The following is a 25,015-nucleotide window of genomic DNA, read 5'->3' on the forward strand; positions in this document are numbered from 1 at the left end:
ACAGAATTTATCTTTTTTTATCTCTATAAAATGTATTAAACTGGCCAGATGCAACAATTACAAAAATTGTAAAGAGATATAAAACAAATTGTACATTACAAAGTAGTGGTTATTGGTGTGTATGTGTTTATATGTGTATGTATAAAACTATACATGTATATATACGGGTGTGTACATACACACACACACACACACCCATGATTTTATAATTAAGTGGTTCTAGAAAATCAATACACCACAAAGATTCCTAAGAAGGTAATGCTTATAAAATGAGGCCATGTTTATGAGGATCCAAAATCAACCACAGGCAAGAGTCTTAATGAGGAATTTGAAAGTTAGAGATAAATTCATTCTTTCTAGGTTAGTCTTTTATCCTACTCATTTTCTTCTCTATTTTATCCCGTTGTTGTTTTTATCCAACTTTAATATTCTCATGCTTTTAAAAGCCCACCATGTATGAAGTGACCACAGCCCTTATGAACAAGGCCAAACCACGAACCCACGGATATATTAGTGCAGCTGCTTTGGAGAAACTCACTGAAAAACAGAGAAAAGCCACGTGTGCACTGTTACATCCAGTGTAGCTGCAACACTGAAGAAGGTCCTGATTCCTTCAGTGGCTACAACACCAGCTTTGGTTTTCCAGGAACACTTTCCTTGCAAGCATGACCACTGTCACTGGTGGGTGTCAGTCCACGCCAGACTTAAAAGACGGGAATGTGGTAGTGGCGGTCATCCTCAGTCAGCAGGGAGATCTCAGGCCATTCCCTGAGGGGCTCCTCTGGGTAGCAGACTTCAAAGTCCCTGGAGCTAAACTTGAACAGTCTGAACACTTTTATCTTGACTTCAAGTGCATATCCAAGTATAAACATATCAATCTGGGAAAGAGATGAAAGAGAGGTCACAATACACATTTCCAAATTCCTGCCCTCTCACCAGTGGGGGGAGCATGTTCCTCGGCAGCTTGTGAAATAATGTACTTGTTTACAGACCCACACATGAGCCACTGAGTGAGCATGAGTTAGGAACAAATGTCCATTACATGAAAGGCAGGGGACAAGCAGAGGTGCATCTCTCTAGACTAGCATTAAAAAAATCACAGGGAAAGCTGTTCGGAAAAAAAACTTATAAAAAATAAAGGAATGTTTATAACGAAAATGACACTGTTTTCTCTCTGGCTGGTGAGGCTCAGTTGGTTGCAGTGTCGTCCCATAAACTGAGAGGCTGCGGGATTGACTCCCGGCCAGGGCACACGCCTAGAATGTGGGTTCGGTCGATGTTTCTCTCCCTCTCTCTCTCCTTCCTTTCCCTTCTCTCTGAAATCAATGAGCATGTCCTCAAATGAGGATTAAAAAAAAAAACCTTTTATTAAAAATTTAAAAAATTAGTTTTCCAACCAGTTTTATATCATTTAAAATCGATTTGTGTAAAAATTTCAGATGATTTTGTGCACCTTCTAGGAAAGCAAAGCAAAACAAAACAAAAACCCTTTCCAATGGGGATTTGAAAGCATTTTCTGGGTACTAAAAAAGATTAAGTAATTTCTATTTATCTGCAATAAGTAACCAAATGCTTTCCCAAACTTTATCTCATTTTCCAACTGGAGTTTCTCCTGGATAACCTCTGCTGTGGCAGAACCTGCTGTCGACTGAGAGCAGCGTGCAAGGTCAGAAAGAGGACCCAGCACTGCTGTCCTTCAGCCACGGGGCTGGAGAGACGCACAGCAGCCAGCTCAAAGCAGTGAGGCGATCACTATTCTGCATTTCAAGAGCAATAATATCAACCCACCACTCTATGCAGATGGTCTTATCACTGCTGAAAGCAAACACCAAACACCTATATGTACAGTATTGCCAATATCATCCTGATCAAACACACACAATTCTTCTGCTCCACGTACCTGCTCTAGTCCATATGTGTCGCCTACTGAATTTAGGTGATTCATCATGAAACTCAAAGGATCAGATGATGTTTCCCGGGAAAACAAGAGTCTGAAAAGACTGGGAATGACCTTTTTCATCTTCATTTGTTCATAAACTTCAGTGACTTGATATAGCATGATGAACTTTAAAGCTTCATACAGTTTATATTCCAGAATGGCATCAGAGAAAAGGATGTTGCACATACTTCCTCGCTTGTGATAATCTTTAATCCCACTGAATTCCGTCCACTAAGAACACAGACGTAACAGTGAAATTTACAAGGATAAGGATGAATGCATACACTGCTGTATAACTTTAGAAGTATATACAATATTTATAAAATAAAACGAAGATTTATAGAGGAAAACAGAACTTTAACTTTTCATTTTATACCTTTTGACATGGATTTTTAAAATCATAAGTATATATTACTTTTACAATAACAAACTAGTTTCAATAAAATATTTTTTCACAAAAGCACCACCCTCTAGGTAAAACACGAAGCAAGTTAGTTTCCTAACACTGCTTAAGAGGCCTGGGTACACAAAGGCTGCTCCAGTGGCCGACAGTGCTGGGTAGCCTTCTTTAACAGCTGCCATGTGCTGGGCACAGTTTATGGTACACTCTACGTGTATTATCTCACTGAATCCTCACAAGAACTGAACAGGGTCAATACTATGTATATTTCAGTTTTACAGATAAGAAAACTATGGCCCAGAAAGGTCAGGGTGCTTCCCAAGGAGGATTCATTCCAACAATCCAAAATCTGTTTTTACTTAAAAGACAGGAAAACCTCTGAGTCAAATTATATATAACATCTTTGCCGTTGCCAAGTTATTAATAGGGCACATTCCAGAAGGGCATTTCTGAGTGCCTTGTCTAGAACTTGCACCTCATTTCTCTAGGGAAACAAAGGCACATGATTGTTAAGGTTTCCAGGCCAGCCTGCAAAGGGCTCCTTAGCCCATAAAGGGCCTGATTATTGTATCATGTAGAACAGCATTGCTCTCATTCATCACTTGAAGGAGAATGAAGACCAAGGAGAAGGAATCTCAGTTACTTGAAGCAATGTTTCTGCCTGCCTTTCCTACTTAACTAACATAGAGTGATATGCCTGACATCAGAGAAAATTGGCGACACTTGTGACGGATGGTTGCCTTCCTAGCCTTTTACCCCAGCCACCAAATACGCACCTGTGTTTTCAATAATTCCACACATTTACGCAATTTTCCAAACACATTTGAACCAGTATACTTCTCAGGACCAAAACTGTATTGCTGGATCCAATTACAACCTTGTGAAAAGAGCAGTTTTTCGGGAAGCTTGAAAAAAGATGCCAACAATGATTAGTATCTCAGCATTTATTACACACAATTTGGAATATGTCAGAGCACATAATCTCATCTCATTTAGCAATCTTTATTTAAAAAGACTATAACCACAGTTAAGGAAAAACATACATAGTCATTTTCTTTCAGATTTGTGGATTCCATGATTTCGATCATATTTTTAATTCACAATTTCACAATTGATAAAAACTTAATATAAGATTAAGTCTACAGAAACAATCTTTTGGGGATAGAACATTTCCCAAACTACCTAGATATATCCCTTTAGAACTCATTTTTAACCAGACAATGTTAAAAGCAACACAGTGCATCTGGGAATTGGTGGGTTTTGGAAGAATGCAAGCTGGGGTTCAAACCCAGCCCTGTCACTCACTAGCCGGGAAGGTCCTCAGCTAGCAAATTATTTAACCGCTCAGTCTCATCCTCCACGGTAAATCAAGGGCAATTTTACAGGACTCTGGATGGGGTTAAATAAGATTATGGGATACGCCAGAATCTGATCCATCATAGGAATCCGATGCATTTCCCACCCAATTCAGCTGGTGCAACCCAGGGTCCCAGGTGCAGTCTCTGTCCTCAGCAATGAGCAGCAGGGCCAGCACACTGAGTACCCCAGTGTTCGCAAGATAAAAAAAAACTAACAGACAACTCTAAATTTAAAATGTTAAGGCAACAGAACATGTATAGCTACATATGTAAGCACACACTTTATATTTCTTCGCTCCTCCACCTTAAATGTACATCCTAGGTTAGGAATACTGCATTCAGAATAAAAATTCAGATTATCACCAAGAATGTACTATCTCACACTGTTAAGAAAATGAAAAACAAGAAACAGACTGGGAGAAAAATATCTGTAAATCATATATATGATAAAGCACTTTCATTCAAAATATATAAAGAAATCTCAAAACTCAATCAAATAACAAAACAAAACAATAAAAAACTGGGCAAAACCCTGACTGGTGTGGCTCAGTGGATTGAGAGTCAGCTTGTGACCCAAAGGGTTTCTGGTTCGATTGCCAGTCAGGGCACAGGCCTGGGTTGCAGGCCAGGTTCCCAGTTGGGGGTGTGCAAGAGGCAACCACACATTGATTTTCTCTCCTTCCCTTACCCATCTCTAAAAATAAATAAAATAAAATATTTTTTAAAAATTGAGCAAAAGATTTGAACAGACACTTCTCCAGAAAGATAATAAGGATACCAAGTAAGCACAGGAAAAGATGCTCAACAACATAACTCATCAGGGGAATGCAAACTAAAAGCACAATGATACTAATGCACATCTATCGGAATGGCTGAAACAGAAATAAAAATAAATAAACAAAAGAACCTGACAATACCAAGTGCTAGGGAGAATGTGGAGCAACTGGAACTCTGATGCATTTGTGGAAGAGATAATTGGAAAATGATTTGGCAGGTTCTTAAAAGTAAGCATACATCTACCATAACACCCAGCAATCCCACCACAAAGGAATGAAAACTTATGTGCAAATAAAATCCTGTATGGGACTATTTATAGCAGCTTCATTCACGGTGTGAAACACTGGAAACAATCCAAATGTCCTTCAACTGGTGAATGGATAGACAAACTGTCACATTCATGTCAAGGAACACCACTGAACAATAAAAAGGAATGAACAACATATTCATGGACCATCTGGATGAACTGCAAATTCATTATGCTAAGTGAAAGACCTCGATTCAAAAGGCCATGCCCTGGAGGATTCCATTATGTAACATTCTAGAAAAGGCAAAACTTCAGGGAAGGAAGGCCTATCAGTGGTTGCCAGGAGTTGGGAATGAAAGGAGGACTGACTGCGAAGGGAAATGAGGGAATGTTTGGGGTAGTAATTACACAATGAATTTGCCAAAACTCAAATAACTATAGAGGTAGAAAGTGAATATTAGTAGGCTATCTTACTTGTAAAGGACAGATGCCCCTCTCAAGAAAAGATGGCATTAAAAACAAAACTGAGTATGACCACCTTTCTGAGACGGGCTGTCTGCAAACGAGCGTGAGAGGCAGAGCCCCTGGCCAGCAGGTCTCTCTGAGCCCCTGCAGTCTCAGGAGCGCTGCCCACAGCAGACCCTGAGCAGCTGTGTCCCCGTATCAGCAGGGCGACCCTCACATGTTTCCGCTCTGAGCACGCACCTTCACAATGTCCTTTTCCTTCATCCAGGATGGAAAAGCAAGGCCCTGGCTGAGTATCTGGAACAGCACGGACCTTAGTGCGTCGTAGTTATCTCTCCTCACTTGTCGCACACATTTAATGTGACGCCGCCAAAACAGCTCCTCATACGCCTATTAGCACAAAAAGAGGAAGGTGTTTTTTCATTCCACTGGATAAGAAATAAGGGAAGTGATTTCAATGTATTGTCAATGAAGCATACTCCTAAATAAAGCAGACAACAGCAATAAAACAATTATAAATTATGACTTGGACCACATGTCATTTCATGTCATTTCGTGTGAAGACAGACAGTGCCATGCTCTTCAAGATGGTAAGTTCCTGAAGCCCAGGGCCAGGGAATGTCACTGTAGGGTGATCACAGATACAGCCTGATCACAGTGAAAAATACTGTATACTTTAAAACCACGCGAAGGACTATTTTAAATGTACCACCTTTTTTTTTTCCTTTACCAGTGACAAGATTACACAACATTGCTGGGAATATTTACTAAGACTGATCCAATGGAAAACTCTAATAATCCTCTAAGTATTTTTGTCAAGGGGCCAAATCCCTTCAAGGACAGAAGTTCTCTCCCACACGCGCAGAATAATAGGCCTGGCCAGGAGAGAGCTGAAAAGAGTTGATTTCAATCTTTCTGAACTCACAGACTGTATTTACCCCAATCCATGAAGGCACTGGCTCTAGGTAAAAGGCCCAAAGCCAACGTCCAGCAGCCGTTTGGCTTTAAAATTAGAGCCATGGTTGTCCCTTGTGTCACATTCAGTATCAGTTAGTCTCTGGGTCCATAAAGCGAAATGGAATGTTTGTTTACACACACATTCCCCATCTTCCATGACCTTTCAAACAGACAAACCTTCCTCATCAGCTTGGCACGGGGCGTCTCCCCTTTCCATTCTCTTGCGCAATAGCTGAGTAAGTCAACTTCTGCCTCCACACTGAGGTTCCCTGAACCAAATCAAAAATAAAAGGTAGTTAATTTTCCCTTTCCTATTCCTTCTTGAACCCTCTCCACACCTTAAAAATAAGGAAAGATGCACAAAAAAACACTTACTTTTGAATTTTCTTTGCAGGTATCCACTCCACCTAAAAGAAAAAGGAAACAATAAAATCAAAACTCTTACCTTCATAACAAGGATATTTTAGAAATGTGAAGATGATGCAACCACCTACCATTTCAGCCGATGCCCTAAGTGTAAATTCAGCCTTCTGAAGTAGCAGAGGGTTGCCACCAGCAACGAAATGGTCAACATTACAGAGCCCTTGGCTATTCCCCACACAGCATCTAAGGCTTGGCTGGTGACTAGTGTCCAGGAGTGAACTTGGTCGTCACCTACAAAAATTCAATTGAAAAAAATCACATCACAATTACACAAATCTGCTTTAAGAGGGGAAAAGATACACTGGATAATTTTATATGCAAAGTGTCTATGGCTGATTTAAATAAACAGTTTTTAAAGCATTCAGAAATGCAATCTGAAAATTAAAGAAATGCCTAGTTCCTCTATAATCAGGGTCATAGATAAGACTATCTTTGTCCCCAACATTCAAGAGGAAGGGTGAACATTAAGAGTGTAGGTTTCACAATCCCTCAAACCTGAACTCAAAGCCTGCTTCTCCTACTTACCTAGCTGTGTGACTGTGGGAAACCTACCATCTCTTACCCTGACTTGTCTTGACTGTAAAATAGGGGTAAAATACTGACCTCGCCGGGGAAAGACAGAATGAAATTATTTAAGAACCAGCAGAGTGCACCGTGCCCCGTGCTGAATACCTGTTGAATCCAAGAACGACACCAGGGATTCTGCTGGGCACGAGCACATGAGGAGGGGCGGGGGGGGGGGGAGGAGGGGGGACACAATCTAGTGATGCTGCCCCATCCACTTCTGCCCACTTTGATAGTCTTAAATCAGTACGGGCCATAACATATGGCATCCCCTTACCACACAGAACCAGCGACTCAAACAGCAGGCACACAGACATCATTTCCAGCAAGCGGCCCCTTAAAAGAAGTCATGAGATGGAGACAGATGTGCTGCTTACGGCACACGCTCTCATTCCCGAGTGGACAAGAGGGAAAACTATCAGGCCTGAAGAGCTTAAACTGGGTACTTGCAATATTTTACTAAGCACAGGAGATTCCAAATGATATTATGTCTGAGGGTATAAAAATACTGAAGCACAAATGAGGAAGAGGACTTCTGGGGTTCATTGTGAAACTGTTTCCTCCATAGCACAGGGTTTAGTAAAATCCTAATGATTAATGTAGTAGAAGCTTCATTGGTTTGCAACCTATACTTTAAGCATTTTTTATCATCTTTGATGTGCATTTACACTCTCAGTAAAGAATTTATCAGGAGATAAATAAATGAAAAAAGTTATCAGCAAATAAAAATACATACTATTTTTATTTTATTATGTACTTAGAAAGACATTTTCAAACACAGGTGTTTATTATTTAAAATTGGTTAGCTATTCATTACAGACTTGTCCCACCTAGAAATTTAGTACAACTTTTTATAAATTGTTTTAAAAAGGAGAGTCATACTGCCTTTACACCTGTAATTTAGACTCTTATTAATTCAGTCTGATTTCCCAACTTTGAAAATTCTGCTATATGCAAATATTTAATAAGTCCTTAAACTGATGGAAGAACTAGAATATAGTCTATGATACATAATTTCTCCTATTGTAGTCATAAACATTTTCTAGAAGAGTGGAATATTGCACAAGATAGTAGTGTATTTCTTCTCTTCATATCGGTGTCATATCAAATTTTAAGTTGAACATCTTTTCATATCACTACATATAGACCCACATTATTCTTTTTACAGAATGCATAACATTGCAGTATAAAGACAGACTATCACCTCCATAATCGCTGCCTAATTAATAAACATTGCTTGCTTCCATTTTCCACTTACAAACATGGCTGAGACCAACACTCCTCCAACAGTCCATGTGGCTCACGGCAGCTCTTAGGATAATTTCAAGAAGAGGATACTCTGGGCCAAAAGGTTTACACATTTCTAGTGTTGACAGATGTTGACAAAGTGCCTTCCAAAACAACACTGCCAATGAACACTCCCACCCCGGGTACCAGAGCACCTATTTTCCTGAACCCCACACCAGTAATGAGTTCTCACTGTAGCCTGTGTTCCTGAATAACACCCCCTCATTTCTTCCTTTGTGAGGAGCCTTTCGGAGCATTTGTACTTCCCACTGGGTGGGGCTCACCTGTACATAGCCTCTGCAGTGGGCCCTGGCTGCTGCCCTCAGGGGGACATTGTTCTCACAGGTCACAGACTCCCTCTGACCTGCTGCATTCCTTTAAGTCACCATCTGGCTACTAGGGCATTTGATTTGAGACCCCAAACCAGGGACTTCTCCTGAGCATGAGTCCTTCTCTGCAGCTGCCCAGGGCCTCCAGGAGGACGCACTGCAGACCATGGCTCTCCCTGTTCCTACACACACACACACACACACACACACTTCATGGCTCTCCCTGTTCACACACACACTCACACACGCACATGCACATGAGCAAACACTTCCCTAGCCTACTGTCCGTATCCTCAAAATGAAACCCTGTCCACAACCCAAGAAAGGGTGACAGTATCAACTTATCAGGAAAAAAGGAACATGAGGTTCAACATCCCTTTCCCAGGCAAGCCTACAACAGAAGCGGGAACCCTTGTCACCCGCTACCTAATGTGCCCATAGCTTTTGGTCAAATGACTCAAGCCGAGAAGAGCCAGGGAGCATAATCATGGGGGCTGGTGTGGGTCCAGGAGCATCTGGAGGCAGACTCAGGAAGCCACATGTGTGCCAGCTGCTCCCTTCACTCCCTTCGGCCCTGGCCTGGCCACACGGCCACACCCTGGACCTCATCGATCTGACATAAGAGCCCCTTCCTGGTAGGTACACTGACCGCAAATCACAGACAATCCCGAGGTGCCCGAGGAAGGGGCTTCCAAGTCAAAGGAGAGGAAGTATTATACAATGTTTTAGTAGGAAAAAGTATGACTGCATTGATCATTAGAAAAGCCAAAGCATGAGCTTTTGCTTTGTGCCAGCCCCCGTGCTAAGAGTCTTAGAGGGATTATCTCCTTTGCTCCAGGGCTCCATGGCGTGGGTCCCATCCCCGCCCTGTACATACACTGGGCGATGGCCTTCACCTCCTAGGCTTCCGTTTCTTACCTAGAGATGGAACAGTAGGTAACAGTGATGTCCTGCCTCTTAGTGCTATTATGACAGTTGAAGGACATAATGGGAAAGTGCTGAGCACACTGTCTGGCTTACTGTACGCACCCAATAAGTGGTTATTATTTTTATTGCTATTATTCTAATCACACTTACTTTTTACATGAGCAAACAGAGGGACAGAGATTAAATGAGTGGTCAAGTCAGCATTCAAAGGCAGGGTGAGGGGATGCCAGGAGCTGCATGCCTCATCACCAGGCTATCCTGCCTTACAACTATGTAGCAGAGGACATCTTCAAATCTGCTTTGCTCCAGCAAGTATAGAATAAAGCCTTCAAAAAGAGAATTAAAAAAAACATTTCCTGCATGTGTCAATAACTGGATGACAACTCAAAAAAAGCAAACACAGAATGCCATAAATTAGGGGCCTAGAAAAACACTATCCTGACCACAACTTGGATGACCCCAGCAGTCAAATCTCATTTCCCCAAATCCAGCCAAGAGTGAATCAAATTTTCCATGTCAGACTCTTCGCCGGGGTCCCCCTTCTGCCAGCCTGCCAAGGAGAATTCAGCAATTGTCTGCCCACCTTCCCCTCCCCCTGCCCTGGGGCACTGGCCTCATGGGAGGCTGACTGGGCTAGCGGGAAGGAAGAGAAGGTTCCCCCAGGAGGGATTCAATCATCCAACATAATGAAAAGAGAAGCCAGAACCAGGGCAAGAAGCAAAGGGAGTGTGGGTGGCAGGGGGTGGGGCCATGGAGAATCTCTAGAAAGTGAGGGTTGCAAGACGACTCGGAAGACAGAAGCATTGCCAGGGCTTAGGGATTTGATCTTCTTTAATGTTTATCAAGAGACAGCAACTGAAGTTTCTTTTTTAATACTTTTGGACTGGACCACTTGGGTGGTGGCTGAAATGAGGTTCTATACAAGCACTGTGCATTTCTACTCTATTGGATTAACTTGGTCTTTTTCATTTCCCCAATCATTGGCACTCAAACATACCCAGAGACCCCAAGTAATACTTAAATAGTTAAGATGCCCTTGACTAACTACCCCAGAACCTCCTGCAATCAACAACATGGCTATCTGAAACTAAAATCTGACCAGTGATTCCCCCTCAGACTATATATGGCAGATGAGACCACTGACTAGAACTAAAAAAAAGAAAAAGCCACCGTTTTTTGTGGTAGAATTCTACTTAGATTTTTTTTCTGTTTTCTAAAATGTACCAAAGCTGAAATCATTAAAACATTCAAACAGGAAACCAAAAGAAAAAAAATACTGAAAACAAAACTAAAGACACTGAAGAGCTGGCAACAGGGTGAGTACGCAGACAGCAAATCCACTGGGAGCCCGGGAGCCCGCGCTTGCTCCCGTGGAAACTCACCGATGTCTGGCTGGCCTCCCAAACTTCCACTGTTATTCCAGGTCCTTTCTACCTCCACTTCCGCACAGTCCATAACACCGTCTACCCCACTTCCTCTCCCAGTCTTTCGCAGCACAGCAGTGCATGGGGTTTTCTCTGCACAGCTACACAGTCACCTACCTGCATCTAGCCCGGTGACTCTCTCCTGAAGCAAGAGATGGTGGATCAAGGGCTACCCGGTGGGCCATGGAGGGGAAAAATTAGGCCCGAGCTAAAAGGCAATTTAATTTTGACATTTGAGACAGCAGAGAGAATGAAGATATATATACATAATTTTGTTAAGAAAATTTAAGGTAAAAAAATACTCAATTTAATGTAATAAATACGACAGGCATTTCTACCTGCTGCAATGCCATGTACAGTTAATTATCAAGAGATGGAAGAAAGAGCGGCCAAGAGACACAGGTGGACTAGGAAGCACACGGAGAGAGGGGTGGGGGAAGGCAGCCATCCCCAGCCAGCGGGTCCCCTCCCTGATGCATGAGCAGTGGGAGGATGGGGGCGGGGTGCGGAGGGGAGGACACAGACACAGCAGAGGTGTTGGGTAAACTTTTCACACTTTTCTGAGCTGTGTCGTGGAACACTACTCCCTCTGAAAAAGTGCATATGACTTTTGGGTAATTCTGATCAAGGGAGGGAGGTTCTGCAGAGAGGAGTAAACTGAGGCCAAGTGGGACAGTGGGCAGAGAAAGGCCTGGACAGAAAGACCTTCTCCCTCTGCCTGCACCCTCTCCTTCCCATGGGGGCTGGGCACTGGGCTGGCAGTGAACTGACATGGAAGACACACAGCCTGCCCTCAGGGGCTCATGGTCCGGTGGCACAATGCCCTCCCAGTAGGAAAGGCTACTGGCCAGCTGGTCCCAGGCCCAGAGTGCCACAACCCACACTCCCCGGGGTCAGCGCATGCTGGTGTCAGCATCTGGCCCTATGATGCCCAGGTGGCCAGCAGACCTCCATTCCCCAGTGGGTCACCTCTCTCAGAGGTTAGTGCCTAGAAACTCGGAGGCTTGAGAATAAAGCAAAATATCATCCGTTAGTCCAAACAAATAAACTAAGCAATATGCAAACAGAATGATAGACACGCAGATGAAATCCTGTTAGGTCATTAAGGTTTCTAAGTAATTTGGATTCTGGAAGACTACTAGAGAATTTGAAAGGGTCAGCACAGCCCTGGCCAGGTGGCTCAGTTGGTTGGAGTATTGTCCCATACACCAAAATGTTGCAGGTTCAATCCCCAGTCAGGGCACATATCTAGGTTGCGAGTTCAGTCCCAGTCAGGGTGCATCCAAAAGGCAACCAACCGATGTTTCTCACATCAATGTTTCTCTCTCTCTCTCTTCCTTCCTCTCTCTAAAACCAATTTAAAAAAAAAAAATCCTTGGGTGAGGAATAAAAATAATACTAGTAATAAAGGGTCAGCACAGCAGTGTGAAACACTGGGTTTAAATGGTCTTGATTCTTAAAAACACAGGTCAATTTTTTTATGGCAGTTATGGGGGAAATATTTAGAAAAATATCCTCTTAATATATCTTTGAAATGGTGAAGTCGAAATACTTTTTATGCTTTTGTACTTCAGATATCAGTTCTGCTCAATTAAGAAACAAGTCTTCCACTTGGTACAGAATTATAACCAACAACTACAAGATCAGTATCACTGAGGAAGAGAACCACCAAATGAAAGGTTTTTATCTTGAAAGTGACAACCAGTAAGACATTCAAATGCAGTCCTGTCATGCAACCTACATAAGCCTTTAGCACAACCCCCACAGGACTGGGCTTGCTCTACCCAAGGCTCCTGTGAAACTAGGAGTGTCAGTAATACAACAGGAAACTGCTCCTTGCCGAACATTGAGAGAATTGTGTGTGTGTGTAATAACATCATAGCTCAGGTTTTCTTTTTTTTATTATTATTTATTGGGCATATCTTCAGGTTATATGCATCCCATCATGTTAAAAGGTGTAAGTTTATTCTTCTAATTGTGTGGAGAGGTTTTAAAACCCACCCAACTATTAAAACACAAAAACTGTAGTTGGAAATAAGCTTCCAGTTCAAGAACATATTGTAATTCCTTCCCGGGAAATCCCAGAACTCCAGGATCACTTTGTCCAGCCAGGCAGGCTCCCTGGCTGGGTAGAGATAACTCATTTTGCAAAACAGGCCCAGGACCCTGTCTCCATTCTACCAACTCCTAGCTGTAGGGCCTCAGACAAATTACTTAGCCTCAATGATCTCCAAAAGTCTCCCCCAATGGCAGAGACCAACAGCGACAACAGAGAACTGGAACAAAATACAACACAGTGAGCCATGGGAAAGTGCTTATAGCTGCAAAGGCACTGTACAGATGTCAACTCTCCCAAGTCCGCGCTACAGTCTCCCCTCCATCTTGCCATGGTCCGGTGTTTACATACCTCTCCCTGTGGGAGTTCACTCCCTTTTGTGGGAGTCCATTTCCTTTTCTAGAACGTTTCTCTCTGTCCCAATCAAAATCTATCATTATTCTATGAATACAGATTAAGCTCCTCTTGCATGCCAAGCACTAACCAAGAGCTGATGCTACAGTTGTGAATGCAACAGACGGGCCGGTCTGGCGTCGCTTCACAGGTGGATTCTCCAGGTGTGTTTGGATCACAATGTAGGCAATGGCCCAGAAGAAAGGGATGTGGCCCTGTCAGCAGGGGTAACATGGGAACCTGACCTAGACCTGCATCAGATGAAGGGCAGAGCTGAGACACAGAGATGGGCAAGGGTTCGGGAGGCCAGGAAAGTGAGGGGAGGCCGGCCAGGCTCAGATCAGCAGGCTTCGATTCTGAGAGAGATGCTGATATTTAGCTGAGGAGCAAATAAGAGGCTTATGTGAGCAGATCTGTAACCACAATTTAAATCGTTATTGCTTGGGGTCATGAGGAACTTCGGATTCCTCTTCTGTATGACAGCCTTTTATATCTTTCACAGAATCACAGAATGCTTCTGGCTGAAGGTGCTGGATTTCCACTTGTTCTCCAAGGTCCAATTCTCACCAGCCCCTCAGCAGAACAACTCCCTCTCCCAGGTGCTCCCTCTGCTCTTTGTCCACACTGCAGGTAGGTGTACTCATGACATGTCATGTCCCCTACTGGCCTGAAAGCACCTCTAACTCTTAAGTCACTGTGCACCTGGTCATCTGATGAGCTGTCACACACATCTTTGTGAAGAATAAACTAAAGCCCAGAGAAAGCAAGAAGTCTGAACTTGAACCCACACGTTCTGACTCAAGGTCAGCATGCCCTTTTAACTAACCACATACATAACTAACTGCCTTTGCTGAGTGACTCTCTTCCAAGTATTCAAAACAATTAACAAGCATGAACTCAGAAGGCAGCTATCATTTCCACTGTGCATTTTTTCCCTTCTAGATTAAACATCCTCTCAACCAGTTCTCACATGACATGGTTTGCATTATCCCAGTCACTGTTCCTGGTCCCTTCGCTGTCCTAGTCACTCTTTTCTGAACCCATTCCACACTTAAATTAGACCCCAATCAGAATAACAATGCCCTGCATGTGGACCAGCCAGAAAAGCGATCAGTAACGTGACCACTTATTCATTCTTGATCAGGGATCAGCAAGTTCTCTGTAGAGGGCCAGGCAGTAAGAATTTTAGGCTTTGCCAGCCATCTGGTCTCTGTCCCAACTACTCAAATCTGCCCAGCCATCAGACAATACACAGAGGGACTATATTCCAAGAGAACTTATGAACACTGAGATTTGAATGACCTAGAAGTTGCACATGTCAGGAAATAGTATTCTTCTTTCGATTTTTCCCAACCATTAAAAACAAAGGCCATATAATTTTAAAACAAAAAACAAAAACTGAGTGGGACAGACATGACCCAGGGGCTGTGGTTTGCTGAACCTCATTCTAGATGATACATTCCAGTCAATGCAGTCTGTGATTGTATCAGTATTATAGAGCTGAGAAATAAACACGTCATCAACTCACATTCAGCCTGCCGTCAACGTAAAGTAAAGCCTTTCGACCTGTTGCTGGAGTATGCCGCTCCCACTGCAGAAGGGGGTGAAGGGACAGGCACTTTCATCCCAGCATCCTCACATTTCCAGGTGGAAGGTTTTCCTGGAGCTCTGGGGCTGGCCTCCGCCCCACCACTCTCTCACTGTACCCCTTCCCCAGGGAGACACATGATGGAGAGCTTTAGCAGAATCTGCTCAGCTCAGCCGCTCCTCTCCAGATCTGCCTGCCTGCGGAGAGGTGCCTTGGGGCCTGTTGTCTTCCTGAGAGAGAGGCCTGGCCTTTTATGGTAACTTCAGCTTGGGCACTGCTAGCAAGCCCATCTGGCCACGCAACTAAGATGTATGGATTTTATTGATGAGCTTACATTTAAAAATCTCTGACTCCTCCGTCTACCCTTCAGTTCATTCAGAACATGGGAAGGGAAGCTAGGGTTATTGAGGTCAAGTGTGCAAATACTGTGCCCTTTGGACCCAGTAACTGACATATCTTCCTGCTAAATTTCATGTCACTGGATTGGGTTCACTGCTCCAACCTGCCATGGCCTGTGTGGTTTGTTCTCTTTCTCTCTCTCTCTTCTTAGATGTTTAAGATTAAGCTTGTCTTCTATATCCTAATACAAATCATTTATGAACATGTGACAAAAGAGAACTAACAAGCCACTTTCCACTTTCATCCTGTGGTGATTTTTCCATCGATCAGAATTGTTCAGGCTCTGTTGCTAACGGTTACTAATCCCTCCCATTGGCTTCCCTTCCCCAATGCCATTTTCCACCTGTCTAAGTGGTGATTTGGTGAGGGAGAGGGGATGGGGCTGTTTTGTTTTGTTCTTATATTCAATGGATGTGTCACGTCTTATTTAAAAATCTTTGTGGCTTTTCCTACTTGTAGGAAAAACGCAAACCCTGGCAGCCAGTGAGGTGAGCTGGACAGGCCTCTGCACGAGGTGTGCGGGGTAATGGCACACCGCCTAGTGCACCATTCCAGCCAGAAGCCTCAGGAGCCGGTTCTTCTGGAACCAGGAGCCTTCCCTTGGAAGCAAATGGGAAGTCGGCATGAGGTCCACTACTGACCGAAGCACGTGACAGAAGCCTCCCCGTCCCCCACCTCACACCTTTACCTCTTTCCTCTCACGGAACCATCTGCCTTGATGTGACCCTTTAGGTCTGCTCTCCTAAAGAGAAACCAGTGACTTCAAAACAAACTCATCAAACACTTGAGAGCTTGGCACTCAAAGTCTATGAACCAGAAACTTCCATACCACCTGGGCACTCAGAAGTACAGATCTTCAGGCAGAGTCTTTGTCTGCAAGATCCCCAGTGACTCCCACGCACACGGAGTCTGAGAGGTGCTGTCACAGAGCAGAGTCACCGTGCCCTGGCTCTCCTGCACGTTTTCTGAGGTAATGGGCTAGGGCCCACGCACCCCTCCTTTTTTAACTTCCCGAGTAATTCCAATGTATGGCCAGTGCTGAAAAATGCCACACCAGGGTAAGGACTTCCTCCACCTTTGGCTGTTTCTGTTATCTCCAATATATTATCACATGCCAATTAACTTCCAAAGTTACAGTTAAGGGAAATCATACCAGATAAAGGAAAGTCACGCTGGTCATGTTATCCAACTAAATGTTAAGTATGACCTAAGCTTTGTACCTCTCTCCCTTGGTCCATGTGAGGGGCTTCTGTTACTAGTCAATGGTTGCTTTTGTATGGCGGGGGCCATGCTTATCTACAAAGGAACTTTGATGAAATTAACAATAAAGGAACCCAACTATTAATATGACCTCCAGGGAGGGTGACCAATTCATCCTGGCTCGCCTCGGATTCTCCCAGTTTTAGCACTGAAAGTTCCATGTCCCAGAACATCCCTCAGTCACAGGTAAACCAGAATGGGTGGCCACCCTACCTCCAGGGCACTTGGGGTCTGACAAAACCAATCCCAATCCCCAGGATTGACCAAATCTCGTTACATTCTCCCATAGCACAGGGTGTCCTTTTCCGTCACAGCACTTGTCACAGTTTATACAAGTATGTTTGTGTTTGATTAGCATCTGTCTCCCTATGTAGGTAAACGTTGTCAGGACTGGAATTGTGTCTGTTTTCTCTCTGCTTTCTTGGTGCCTAGGCACACTATAGACCATTAATAAATATTTGTTGATTAAATAAAATGAATCCATGTAATCAGGATCTAGTCCATATGTCTCCATGACAGAGACTGACTGCCAGGATCCATTCTCTCTTCTCCCATAGAAACAGAATCCTGACCTTTGACTTTTGACATAGCTACATCCCATCCTCCTTTGGTGCTGGATATAGCCATGTGAGTGAGTTCTGACTAAGAGGTATTATGTGCAATTTTCAGAAGACTTTGTTGAGGGGTGTATATTCCTTCCCTTGCTCCTCCAGACTAGCTGGAATATAAGTGTGGTGACGTATGTTCAGCAGCCATCTTGGAGCAGGAAGCAGCTACGGGCATAGAAGCTATGCAGGGCAGAAACAAAGTGGAAGGAGTCTGGGCCCCTGACACCATGGAGCCCAATGCAGCCCTGGGGAGCCACCCCTAAGCTTTGATCTGGCAGAAATTGATCCACTTATTTGAAATTGTTCTGTTACTCTACCACACCTAATCCTAATAGCCTTGATCTTGGTGGTCCCTTCTGACTTTTAACATGTGCATCAGAAATAGTGAGCCACCGGTATGATTTCTCTTCCCTTAATTACACTCACGTAAATATAAAGTAGGAAGTGAGAATGTGAAGTGGTCACCTAGTGGGATGGTTTCAAGGTAGTGGAATGAGCAGGCACCAGGGAGTCAGGAACTCAGGGTCTCGTCCTAGAGAGCTAAGCGACTCTGGACCTCAGCTTCCTCCCCTATGAGCAAGCATCAACGGCCCAGGCCATTAACCACTATTTCCCCTTCACCCTCTAAAGGCCTCTTTATGTTAATGCGTTTCAGAGTTACATTGGAGGTAGTTCCATCCGGGCACAAGGCACAGGATTTTAAGTAGTTGTGAAACAACTGAACTTCAACAAAATTAAAACATTACTCAAAAGTTGCACCATAGGAAAGATGCCCTGAGCATGTACAGTAGATACTTGAGATGTTGACAAATACCAGCAAATACTCCAACCTTTATAAGTGCATGCTTAGTTCTGGAGCTCTACTATGCCAGCTGACGTGAACCATAGTTTGTTTGTTCTTTTAATCCTCCCCCAAGGACATTTTTTTATTGCTCTTGGAGAGAGAAGGGAAGAAGAGAGAGGGAGAAAGAGAAACTGATGTGAGAAACACTGATTGGTCACCTTCTTGTATGCACCCCAACCAGGTATCATACCCACAACCTGGGTAGGTGCACTGTTTGGGGATCAAACCCATGACCTTTCAGTCTACAGGACAATGTTTCAACTAACTGAGCCACACTGGCCAGGGCCTAAATCATAGTTTTGATAATGAGCTTTTTCCACAAGGGCTTCCATGGAGGTGACAAGTTTCTAAAAAATAGCAAGAAAACGAGGAAGACAGAGAAGACTGGGACAGAGGTGAGAAGGGGAACTGTACCTTCACTTGTTACAGGCTCCACATTTTGAATCAATCAACAAGGTATAAATGGGGAAAACACTGGCATATTAAAGCATGACAAAATGAACAAAATGACAGTACAAGGTTGGTCAGCAAGCACTGGCTGTACAGGTCCCATCATGACTGTCAGCTAAATATTCAGAACTGAGTACTGAGTACTGAGATATATCATGAACATACCATGGATAAAATTGCTCTAATAAACTCTCAGTTCAAGTAATTCTTCTCTCTGCTTTAGATTTCAGAGGAAGGAATCAATATGACTGAGTGTTCCACTGATTCAGGTGCAAAACTGAGAGACCCAAGATTTATGCTAATAATTCCATTAGTTACAAACTGAACTCCAAGTTCATGTTTTAAATGTCAAGTAAAATGATAAAGAGCTGATCTCGTCTACTGACATCAGTGCCATCCAGCCCTTCATGTCCAGATGGTGACTCATTATATTTAGCCCACGCAGGCACTGGCTCGCCATCTCTTCCACTTCCCCTTTCCTATCAGCCGTTCTGTTTCCTCCACAGCATTTTGACCTGTCCTGTGGTCAATTTGATAGACAGAGCATCCAGGGCTCCTGCCACTTTAGAGATCTCATAGGAAAGCTGAGGCGTTCTTGTCACTGGTCAATAAATATGCCTATGATGTGCCAGGCGTTACTCTAAGACCTAGGGAAAGACTGTCTCTTTATCAGACAAAGAATTTAGTTCACTTCTCTTAAACTTGGGAGATTAAATGCTCTAGGGAATACTCCCTGTCCTGACTTAGAGGAGGATACCCAAACTGTTCAATGCATGTACCTTGATGAGCTTCCACCGCCAGGTCCTCAGCCCAACTCCATTCCTGAGCCACTTGAAACTGGTCTGTATGCACTGAATCTATTCCAGACCTAGGTAGAGCAGGGAGCTCACGTTCCCTGTAATGGGGACAAGAAAGGGCAGTCTACCTCTCTTTACTTGACAGTCAATCCTTAACATTGAATGAGATTCTGCTTCTCTCTGGATTGGGAGAGGTCTCGCTTGAGAAACTGACTTCCAATTACTTTATTACTCCCCCATGCTAGAAGACTAAGCCTATATTCATTTAAAAACCAATAACAGAGCAAGCAGAAAAAGACAAGTTATTTTAAGTTACTGTGTGTCTATCATCCAACAATTTCACATAGGCTCAAAGTCATAATCACCTGGTTAAAACAACAATGAAAAACTATTAAATTCTGAATTCAGGATTTATTGGGCATAGCATTTTGCATGCTAGTTTCTGCAATTTGGGTTTATTACCTGGGAATCCCAGTACTAACAGGTAATAAATAGTTCCTTAGTCTCCCAGAAATAAACATGTAACATTTTATCATCCTTTTATTTTAAACATGATGCTACCTGTCTATTCTGGCTCCAATTAAATGAGAAAGTAGAAAAATGGGACACAACTAGAACAAAAGATTACTGTCAAAATGAGTGCATAAATGAAAACTTTGCTGATTTACTGTGAAGTGACATCTAAGTGTTCTTCCATTAAATTAACTACAAATTAATATGTGTATATACAACCTCAATTTTCAAAGTGGGTTGTCCTAAGCAACTGAACATTTACCAGAGGACTCAAGTGGACAAGAGAGAAAGGCCATATACGCTACTCCAATAACTTCTCCAAAAGTCAGAGAGACTTAAATAGCCACGTATAATGAGCCATGCATGTAGAAGTTTTAGCTTAATAACGATAATTTGTTCATAATCTTCACTCTCCTGTACCTCAGGCCTAGACTTACCTTGAGCAGTAACAATGGTATAGGGATGACAGCCCAGCTTGAACTGAGAACAGCTTAGTATGAGGAGGTGTCCTTGGAAACTAGAGTGCTCTCAGGTATGAGCGTGCACTGTTTGAGTAGACAAGCAGGCAGATAACCTGCTGTGGGCAGAATCACATTGCCAGAGTTTGGATTGGCCACCACCTACTTACTAGCTGGAAACATTGAGCAAATTCTGGAACCCTTCTGAGTATCACAGTGCGGCGCTTGTAAAGGTCACATAAGACTATCTGCGAGCACCGTGTCCTTGTCCAGCACCATGAAGAGGACCAGATGCCCAGTTATTGTGGCGGGGACAACACTGGGTGCTACAGGCACATAGGACAGTACCGACCCACTCCGGGGGCCGGGTAAAATGTCATTTTCAATTTAATAATGGTGCCAACTAAGAATTTCTATTTAGCTAAAACATGTGGTACCAAAAGTTGCAGTTTACTTGGTATTTAATCTATCTTGCAGAAATGTTAAGAGTAGAAGTATAAAGCGGGGCAAATAGGCTAGCAAAATATCAACCATGGACCATTTGGTTTTAAGCATTCTGTTGTGTGTGTTTTGTGTTTTTTCCCTAAGCCCTCAAACTAGCTTTTAAAGAAGGAAAATATCTCTCTTTAAAGTTACAACTACCACACGAAGAACCACAGCTACCCACACCCTCCCCTTTGGCACACATTGCCCATCCAGTGTCCCCTCTGCTCTTTGTTCAGCTCCTTGAGAGCAAAGGCCTTGAGGGCACTAGAAGAAGGTTCTAGAATAAGCAGACAATTCTAAGCACCCCTTTGCATCTGTGTTGAGGAGGAAATATTTGTGCCCCACGATCCTCATCACTCCGCTTGCTGCTGACCAGCCAATGGGTTGCCTTTTGCCCTCTCCCTTTAACACAGAAGTGCTCACCAGGAAAACTCACCTGCCTCCCTAGTGTGGTACCTGTGAGTCCCCATGGGAACAGGCCAGACTGTTTACGGGAGGTCAGAAACATCTGCTTCATACACAGAGCCAGTCATCCTTGAATGGCTTTGGTATAACACACTCCGTGATATTAAGGAATTCACCTTTTAATTAGCAGGAAAGTCTAGGTAAGAAGTGAGGGTGGAGGTCTTGTACCAGTTTGTATGTGACTCGGTTTCCTAAAATGAGGATAAAAAACAACAACGATCTCATGTATAAGGTAATGATGACAACAGCAGCTAACCTATGAGTACCTACTGTGGGCCATGCATGGTTCTAAGCGCTTTATAGGTAATAAGTGAGCTAACACACAAGCAGCACTCAAAAACTTTAGTCATTATCATGACTTTTAAACTTTTGTTTAGCATTAAACTCTTCTTTCCAAACAAAATCTTGCCTCAAACAGCACATAAAACAGGAGGGTTGGGTGTAGAGGTGCTCCATATATAGCTGGAATGGGGGGATCTGGCTGATGGGTCCCCCTATTCCACACTGGGCATTCCTGTCCCTCTCCCCAGCCCCAGGCCGGGCCAGCCCCTAGGGACCACCACAGCATCCTGAGGCTCATGAAAGCACCACTGGACACTCAAGAGCCTCAGGTCTCCCCCCACATTTCTACTAAACAAATGGATGGGCAGTGGTGAAGAACCACAGCTCACTTAAAAAGAAATAGTAAAAATGGCTACCAAAAACCCCTGTCCATCTTTGCTCATTCTGTGGGTTTTCTTCTGCTACTGTCTGTTTGCTTTTTATTGCCAAGTATTCCTTGTTATCATTTGCTATTATCTCAAGAGCAAATCTTGGTCCCTCTCTTAGCAAAAGTTAGGGGAGGTTAAAAAATTGTGGCATCTTAGCTTTGGCAAGTGCTTTTACATTTTTCCCCCTCAAAACCAGCAAAGAAGGGAAACTATGTTCCTAAGTCCCAGGAGGTTATGTTTGGGAGAGAAAAGTTTTCCATAACCTGATCCTTGAATCACATTCTTCCACTATCGCACACCAACTGCAGACGTCACAGGCTGGAGCAGAGAAAAGAATTCTTGCTGGGTTCACAATGCGGGCACACCTTGAACTTGGTGCATTGGAAGGAAAAATTCCTGGTGATTATGTTATACCCAGAATGGGTACCTTTCTGCCTCCCAAAGCAGCTTTTTCCAGCTGTGCCCCTACCTCCATTTCCAACTTTGCTTTCTCTGCCAAAATAAGGCAGGGAGAAGGGGAAAAATAATAACCTAATAAAAAGTTCAAATGAATACACCCACAGGAAATATTTGGCTAATTTTATAATAATCCAAGGTGCAGGAAGCTTGAAAAATGAGTTCATTCTCCAAACTTGTGAGTGGATGGTAAATCAGTTAGGGAATTCTAGAAGGGTAGGGCCTTAGGGATCATCAGCCTTAGGGAAGTCCAGCGTGGCTGTGGCTTCTAGGCACACAGTCCTAGGCAAAATAATGTCTAAAACTCATGTTCTGACTCCCAGAAGGGTGCTGTTTCCACTACATCCAACCACAAAACCCCCAAAGGTTTGCTGTGTGAATCAAAAGCTCCTGCTGGGAACCAAGAACAGCTATTAATAAGCAGACCGGGCAACCTGACAACTTCCCATAAACACTGCAGTACCTGGAGCCCAAACTGCATCTGTGAACAGGCACGCTCCCCAAATTCACCTGTTAGCTTACACCCCTGGGGTGGTCACCAGGGAGTTACAGAAAGGGAATGTGCTCCAAATTGAGAAACAGTTATGCTCGTCTTCTCCGCGCTGGGGTTCCGGGGCCCAACTGAAGGATGGCAAGAAAAAACCCCTCACTTCTAAGGTGAGGACCCAGCTGCCAACGCAGAGGGCAGAGGGCGGAGACGCCGAGGCATAGGCGGTGTGCCCCAGACCCCGGCGATCCGACTTGTTCGCGACCTGTGCCCGATGTGCTGCTGCTCTGTCCTTCGTGACATTTTTGTTAAAAGCCTGCTGTAAAGTGATTCTCGATTGCTGCGACCGTGTGGGCCACATCCTCTGCCAGCATAGCGCGAAACCCAACAACTTCCCTTCGACAACAATCGAGTTCTCTCGGAGGGGACTCCTTACAGGGGACACGGCCGCTCCTCGGAGGCAGGGCCCCACGCCAACAGCTGCCTGGACCCCCCCCCCTCCGCCCCTCCCCAACCCGCAAGATGACTTTCTCTTTCCAGGAACCTGCCTTCCCCACCTAAGCAGATCGCTCGCTGCCTGGACCCAAACAGCTCTGCCTCCCGAGGACGTTGGTCCTTATTCAGATGCGACCCCGGTCCCCGACGGCTGCCCAAACCCTGAGGCGGCTGTGGTGGTGCAGCCCACCACCGCCTGCGCCCGGGTCAGGGGCCCCGCGTCTCCCACCACTGGGAGCGCGGGCCTCGTACGCTAAACCGACGGCAGGCGGAGGAGAGCGCGTCTCAGGCATCCCGCGGCGCACCCCCGCTTCGCCCCGCCCCATCGCCCCGCCCGGAGCCCACCTGCGGCGAGGGCGCGAGGCCGTTCCCGCTCTCGCGCCTGCTGGGGTATCCTCCGCGCCGCCATGCCGGCCGCGCGCTGCGGACGGGCGCGGAGCCTCGGCCTACGGGTCTGTCCGCTGCGGCGGCCGCCCGCCGGCGCCGCGGCTGGTTTCCCGACGGCGGGCGGGCGCGGGTGGCTCGGGACAGAGAAGAGCCGTCCGCGCTCCCGCCCCAGGCGCCACGGCGGCCGACTGACGCGCCGTTTCACCAATGGAAGGCCGCTGTGGAGCCTAGGGGCGGGGCCTGGCGGGGATGGGCGTGACCTCGGCTCGGAGTCCGGATCCCTAGCCAGGGCTGAGCTAGGGCGTTGGATGCTCCAGGGTGGTGCGGAGGTTGCGCCTGGCAGCCAGGCGCGGTTCCAAGGAAAACAGCCTGGGATTTCCACCTGGACGGATCCCGGGATCTCCCTGGCACATTGCACGGCCAGCCCATTGAGTGGGAAGGAGAGAAACCTGGAGGGTGGAGTGATGGGAAAGAGGGACCAGAGCCTTTTTCCTCTCCACTGCAAAATAACAGGATTCCCTTTTCGGGCCCTTAGGTCACATCGCTGGTCGGCCGAAGCGAAGGGAGGGCGAGATGGGAAACCAGATGTAGCTGTTGGCCCAGGTCCTGTTTCACTAGATTGGACAGATTTTCTGATCTCTATTTCCTTCTGGGTCTGCGGAACTGGGTTGCGCTTACTTAGAACTTACAGTTTACTGTAGGGGCGGGAATGTGTGCGTTATTGACAAAATTAATCCTCTGACAAAATGACTTAAAAAAGTAAAAAATATGGGAGTAGCAAACGGTGAAAATAAACAACCCAACAATAAAAAGACTCTCACAACAAAGTCCTTTTGCCCCCAAATTCCTAGTAAGATGGACCCCCCTTTTCTTTTCAGAAGGGAAGAAAGTAAAAATCCAGTCAACACTTCCTCTTTTTCCAATATACACAATTCCAGAGACAGACTTTCATGTGCATGTTTTAACACCTTTTGAAATAGAAATTTCGTAACAACAGAAAAATGTGGAAAACACCCTGAAATTGTAGGCGGCTCCAGTGCACTTAGGACAATATCTACAAGTAACA

At 44.7% G+C, this 25,015-nt stretch overlaps 1 protein-coding gene across 1 annotated transcript; it reads right to left on the reverse strand.

The window, feature by feature from the left end:
* Window positions 1-212: 212 nt before the first annotated feature.
* On the reverse strand, window positions 213-24,070 carry OTULINL (OTU deubiquitinase with linear linkage specificity like). The gene is made up of 8 exons (XM_090278909.1): window positions 23,908-24,070; window positions 6,638-6,797; window positions 6,519-6,550; window positions 6,321-6,412; window positions 5,427-5,576; window positions 3,116-3,244; window positions 1,901-2,170; window positions 213-878 (listed from the first exon to the last, which is right to left on the reverse strand). The coding sequence occupies exons 1-8, from the start codon at window positions 23,969-23,971 to the stop codon at window positions 705-707; spliced, it is 1,071 nt and encodes a 356-aa protein (XP_090135035.1). The 5' UTR covers window positions 23,972-24,070; the 3' UTR covers window positions 213-704.
* Window positions 24,071-25,015: the final 945 nt, after the last annotated feature.

The sequence above is a fragment of the Furipterus horrens genome, unplaced genomic scaffold (assembly GCF_987537825.1).
Source record: "Furipterus horrens unplaced genomic scaffold, mFurHor1.1.pri manual_scaffold_5, whole genome shotgun sequence".
NCBI lineage: Eukaryota > Metazoa > Chordata > Mammalia > Chiroptera > Furipteridae > Furipterus > Furipterus horrens.